General features: G+C 40.4%; 1 protein-coding gene across 1 annotated transcript; it reads right to left on the bottom strand.

Moving 5' to 3' along the window:
* Nucleotides 1-991: 991 nt before the first annotated feature.
* On the bottom strand, nt 992-5,570 carry FAM237A (family with sequence similarity 237 member A). Its single transcript, XM_065638210.1, has 2 exons — nt 5,162-5,570; nt 992-1,140 (listed from the first exon to the last, which is right to left on the bottom strand). Exons 1-2 carry the CDS (start codon nt 5,568-5,570, stop codon nt 992-994), a joined length of 558 nt encoding a protein of 185 aa, XP_065494282.1.
* Between the last annotated feature and the right edge of the window lie 625 nt (nt 5,571-6,195).

Here is a 6,195-nt window from a genome sequence, read left to right as displayed (position 1 = left end):
TTTTGTTCAGGCCCAATAACCATTTTAAGATTTGATTTACACATTTTGCTATTTGAACCTGTTTCTGCAAGCTAATGAATATCCAGCAAATTAGTTTTTTCTTTGGGCATTTGAAAAAAAAAAAAAAAAGGCAACCAGTGAGCTACATGCTCAAGGAAAGAAACTTTGAATGAGCAACTAAATGTCATTGCCCTGGAAAGCTGAATTTTGTAGTTGCATTCAGCCAGCCAGGCAACAGAAATATTTCATTTCATCAAAGCATCAAATGTTGCCTGCCCAAAGTTATGCTGTATTAGTTTAATATCAAATTGCCTGTTAGAGTGATCAGTAACAGTCAGAGAAAACTGATTTGTCTACACTTGCAAACTAAAGAAGCAAATTCAAATTATGTATGAGAATTATTTTGATTAAACACTTTAAGTGAGAATGTGTAACATTTTAAGTGACAGTTTTAAGAATTAATTTAGGGAAAATACTGTAAAAATATGTGAAAGCAAACAGAAGAGCTAGTAAAACCTGTTAACCCTTTTACTCTTGCTGGAAAACTGGAGATTTTTTGGAAGGTATTTTAAATATAAAAATATGTACTACTTTAGTAGGATGATGTCTTTCAGCAGTGTAGAGCTACGCATTCGATAGAACATCATCATCTCAACTCTAATCCTGTCTTGGAGCCAGTGGAGCTTTTTGGCAACTTCCTGCTCTTCTTGTCCATGTCTTATTGAAGGATCTGTTATTTCCCAGTATGGCACCCAAAAGACAATAGTTTGAATAGGCCACGTGCATTACGAAAAACCTGCTGTACACACAGATTAAAGTAGGCAACTGCTTATAAATCATGCAGTTTATTAAGGAGACTGAATTCATAGGTAATTAAAAAAACCCACAAGTCCAAGTTAATCAGAGATACAGCGCTTGTAGTTATAGGCCTTCTTCCACCATCAATGAGTTAAAATGCAAAAAATTAAAGAGAAGTAGTTAAGATCTTGGATTAGATGTGTTGTTTCCTCTTCTTCCCTAGCTCTCCAACAATTCTTCCAAGTAATGTAGATCTACTCTTATGCATGTGGATACTTGTTAAATCTTCGAATAAGTCTTTCTTCTTCAGAACTGGTGACCTCTGAATATGAGAAAACATCCCTGAAAAGTGACATAAAATTGCATATAAGTAAAAATTTTCCAAACAGCAAAGAGCAGCTGAATACTCCATCTTTAGCTGCTACCGGCTCCCATTTTAGCAGCATTGCCCTCAAAACTTTTGTTTTGGTAATAGCCACATCCCTCCATTTGCAAGTTGCCTTTCAGTGACAAGTTACTTTGATCCTTCCCCCAGCATGAACCTTTTCCTTCAATCTTCCTATAAAACTCTTCCACTTGTAATTAGCAGTGTCAAAGCACTCGAGTGTCCTCACACTCTTACCAACTCACCAGCTTGTCATCAACCTCCCTGCACAGTGGCTGAGATTTCTCACACTGTTTAGTAGCACATTTGTTATTTCCTTGAAGAACTATAGGGCATTTTCTTTGCAATGATCTCCAAAAGTGAGCAGACTGGCTTTATTTCTTTTTAAACACATTTGTCTTCTGAGAAAGTAACTGGTTAACACAGCATCTGTTTATTTACCAGACCTCAGATGCATAATCCAGCAGCACTACTGTACAGCCCAGCAGAGCTGGGAGAGCAAGTGCTGATCTGAGCCCAATTACCTTCACCTGTGCCAGAGGTGTGCACAGCTGGGGCCACTCTGAGTGATGAGGTAGCAGGGGGACTGCTGGATGAGAAGAAAAGAGGCACAGAGGGTTTTGTGTTTGTATTCCTCAGATGTTCATACTGAGAGTGTGCCATATGGCTTTGTGAGGAGGGTCTTCTTAGACAGCTGCTCTTCAGGAACATTTGCTGTAAGTACAAAAGCTATGTTTTCCTTGTGGTTCTTGAGTCTTATTTTGCTTCATTAAGAGTTGTTACATCCATAATGTATCTAATTGCAATGTTGTAATATATTGGAAATGGTTTTTATGAAACCTGCTTTTTCATAGTGTTTGCGTTTTATTAGAGGAAAGGGATGAGTTGCTAAAGATACCTTGGCTACCTCTACCTACTTGTCTCACTTTAAAGCTGACTAATGCTTCTCTGCTGGATAGCCAGGGAAGTTGTGAAGTTGCTGAGTTAAGCAGGATACTAGCAGGATGGAGGCAGTTTGTTAGAGAACTCATATACAGCTGTTCTGATTTTGTTGTGTTTTTCATGGCTTGCGTGGAGTTTGAAGAATCTCTTCAGACCATGTCAGTAACTACCACGGGGAATGTGGCAGGACTGGATTGGTTCAGAAAACAGTGCTTGAAGCTATAAGTCTGGATGTGGGCTACTTCTAGTGCTGTCTTGGTGTACAATCAAACAGACTTGTTTCCCAGGAGGGTGAGATATGGGGAACTGTGGAAGTGCTTCTTAGGTGTGGTGGAGTAGTTCTGTTCAGTACTAAGAAGCTTTACCAAGGACTTCATTAAGTATTTTGGCTTGGAGGACTTTTTTTCTTAGAAAAGCTCAATTACTGATCCTCAGTTTTCATAATTATCTCATGGGATTTATCCTTTACTTCTGAAGTCTGATACTGGAATAATGACATCTTAACATCAGCATTTCTGTGCCAAGTTCAGATCTCTGTCCTTCTTTTCTAATTCAATGATATGTTTAAGGAATTACAGTGAATGCAGCTTACAGATTTCTCCTGATATGTGATCTTGTTTGCAATTTAAAAAATGTGAATATTTAAGAGGAATAAAGTGAAAAACTTCAGTATGGAGTAATAAAGACTTTATCAACAGTTACAAAATAACAGTATAAAGCAAAACATTGTGCCTTATTGTTTGACTTCTAAAACAACTCTACTGAAAGCTATTCATACTTGCCTGTGTAGATATGGAGTGAAGTACAAAAGGTCATTCAAATGCCATTAGTTCTGCTCTTTGGGCTGAGAAAGCAGGCTTGTACATCTCTTCATGCATAAGAAGCAGTAATTCTATTCTCCATCATTTGCTAGGATGTGATTTCTATCTGCAATTATTAACAATTGATTTCTGTTTTCACTGGCCAAACAAGGTAGTGGGGCCAAGGGTTACAAAGATTAAACCAGCTGGCTTTGTTAAGAAACTGGGAGACTTGGATGAGAGGTTAGATAGCTCCTCCGAAAACTAAAACTTAGGCAGTCATGCCATAAGCTGCCTGCTAGTGACTGATGTTAATCAATTGCACAGAGAAAACAGATTAACTGATTACAATTTGCAAAACAAAGGGGTAAAAGAGAAGGGGATGAATCCTTGTTTGTCTTACAGTGTGAATGCTTAGTAGTGTCTTAATATCTCTATAGGAGTAAACAAAAGTCAGTATTAATCACAAAACCCATAATGTTACTCTTAATCTTGCCTGGAACAAAAGCTCTTTGTTTAGGAAAATCCCAGTGTGATATAGGTATGAAGAGCTAGATGTAAACAAAAGGCTAAGAGGGAATTTAGTCCCATTCAAAGCTGCAATCATGAAAACAAAAATTCATCTAGTGCTTTAGCCTGATGAGCATCTCAGCTTTTGCTACTACCGCTGCCTTACGCGTCTAAAGCTGCATTCCGTTTGCACCCGAAAGTGCATCAGTCTGGTCAGAACTGAGCAACTTTTTGCTTTTGTGATGTTTAAGGCCATTTGGGAACCAGAAGGGTGTTCTGTGCTGCCTGCCATCAGTGTATCTTAACAGAGCAAAGATCTTCTTGGATCTATGTGACAGCCCACATGCTTTGCAGAGCAGGATAGGAGCCACTCCTTGCTTTCAAAATGCAGACAGTGGTTGTTTGGCTCAGAGTTTAGAATCTGGCCCTGTGTATGTGAGGAGTTCCTCAGTCTGAAGGGGTTGGTTCAAACACAACTCCTATCTCCTGGCTTAATGGCTAGGAGACTCTCTGCAGGTAATGGGGGCGAAGACCTCTTGATCCTTCCTATCTCAAATCCTATCGTTCAATACATATTGGTGTACCAAAACATTTTAAGGTTTGTGGGCAAGAGCTGGACTGGTGGTGTAGTGTCCCTGGGGTGGAAGAATCCTGAGTTCAAGTCCTTTTTTTAGAGATGCTCTAATGGATAACTGCCCAGAGAGGTTCTTCATTATTCTGTGGACATTCCCCCCAAACATCTTAATAACTGAGACACTGGTCTAGGAAGTGGAGATAAGAGTCTGAAAATATTCAATTGGAAAGGTGGTTCTGCCTTCTCCCTGTGGGCCCCATGTGCTACACTGTTGGTGATGGCAGCAACAGTTCTACCCCTCTGTTAAGTTACAGCACCTGCCCCTTTCTCAAAGTGGACATTATCAAGGGAAGGATGCTTCTGTTGGTAGCAGTATCAGAACTGAAGCCTTGGAAGAGACTGCGATTTAGAAAAAGCTATGCTGTATATTCCTCCTGGGGATGAGGAGTCTAAGTGTGAGATGCTTACTTTAAGCCTGGGTACTCTCCTCTGGGGCTTAGAACCTGGAGATTAGGAGTTGCAGCACTTAGTGTCACAGGTAGTGTTCTTCATCCTGAAGCTGTAGCTGTGCCTGAAAGCCTGCACACATCTGAGTCCTAGGTCTGTTTCTGTTGGGTGTTGGGTAAACTTACCAGTATGGAAATAAGAAATATCTAGTGGTTGACTGCTAGATGGCAAGTAAATATATCCTTACTCTTCTGCTGAAAGACTGCCGCTCTCTCCAGCAGCACCAGTGCAACACATTCCCATGGTGATGCACCTCTTGGAACGGGGAATTCAGAACCAGCCTGTCCATGGCACAATTGTGGTAAAGATGCTGGTGTGGAAGAATATCTGTGTATGTTCAGTTGATGAGCTGCCTTTGTTGTTTGAATTCTCCTGTGTTTCACTTTCTGCTGCCCCTCCTCCCCCACCAAACTGAAACTTAAAAGCTGCCATTAGAGTTCAAGTTATTTGGAGGTCAAATTTTTACTGAGATCACTTTGAACATAAATATATCTCCATATTGGATTGGTGGGGGAGTGAGGGGCGGTTGCAGCACAGTCCTCTGTTTTTGTATTATTACCACATAACACCATAAGCCTGTAGCTCTTTTCTTTCCTACTAGACTCTAGCTATTGGCCATGAAACATGTATTAAAGGAGTAGTAACCTTGGTTTCTCCCTGTGAACTGAGAATGTAGAGTAGCGATCTTCTGTTCAGCTTCTGCTAGCTGTCTTCTCCCTAGGCCATGGGTTCTGGAGAGCATGCAGTCCACGTAGATATCCCAGAAGATCTGAGCTAAGTCCCAGAACAGGGCCCCATGTTTCAAGTTCTCTGATGACTTCAGGAAGATCATGAAGTCCCAAAAGCCACTGACAGAGTCAGAAATGCGAGGCTTCCTCATCTCCAGTAAGACAGCTGAGGAGGATTCCCAACACTGGGGGTCTGCTCGCCCAAGAGCTAGTGGATCAATTTGGCTATGGCATAGGAAAGGTGTCACACAGAATGCTCCCATGATCAGCAGAGAGCAGGTGAGTCTCATGTTGCAGTGGATTCTTCCTCTGCTCCCAAGGTCCATTGTGTCACTGAAATGTAACAAAACCAAAAGCTGAAAAACTTACTGTTGGATGCAGGAAGAAAGCCCTCGTTGGTATCTTAAATGATATAGAAGGCACTTCAGATATTGATAATTATTTTCCTGCTCTTTAAAACTCTGTGTATGCTTTTTTGCATGTATGAATATAAATGCTAGTGGAGTTGCATTACTCTGTGCAGCAGAAGCGCCTGTTCAAATGTGTTACTGACCCTCAAGTCCATATGATGAACTCTCTTATCTGGAATTTCTTATTACTGAATGTTTTTGGACATTCTTGATTTACAGATCCCTAACTTTTTTCAGAAAATTCCATTCCTTCTTACAGGGAATTTAAGTCTTTAGGCAGACTTACTTTCCTCAAAATTCTATGAGCCCTTTAAAATAGTCTGCAGACTTAGAGGGATCTGCAGAGTGCAACTGAAAAACTATTTGTTGAAAGTGTGTTCTAATTAATTAACGGTAAGTTGCAAAATCATCCACTGAATAGGAGTGTTTTACCTGCTAAAATGCAGAATAGCTCTGAAAACAGGGTATAGTAAAGCCACAGCATAGCAGCTGTTTTGTACAGCATGTATACGTGCATATAGAATCATAGAATAGTTTGGGT

The sequence above is a fragment of the Caloenas nicobarica genome, chromosome 6 (genome assembly GCF_036013445.1).
Source record: "Caloenas nicobarica isolate bCalNic1 chromosome 6, bCalNic1.hap1, whole genome shotgun sequence".
In the NCBI taxonomy this organism is placed as follows: domain Eukaryota; kingdom Metazoa; phylum Chordata; class Aves; order Columbiformes; family Columbidae; genus Caloenas; species Caloenas nicobarica.
Note: the sequence above shows the minus strand (reverse complement) of the source record. Positions and strands in the feature narration are given on the sequence as shown.

Coding starts and splice junctions, on each gene's coding strand:
- FAM237A (XM_065638210.1), bottom strand. CDS start 5,570: ATGGACCTTGGGAGCAGAGGAAGAATCCACTGCAACATGAGACTCACC. Junction 1,141..5,161: donor GTTCACAGGGAGAAACCAAG/GTTACTACTCCT, acceptor GTCACTTTTCAG/GGATGTTTTCTCATATTCAG.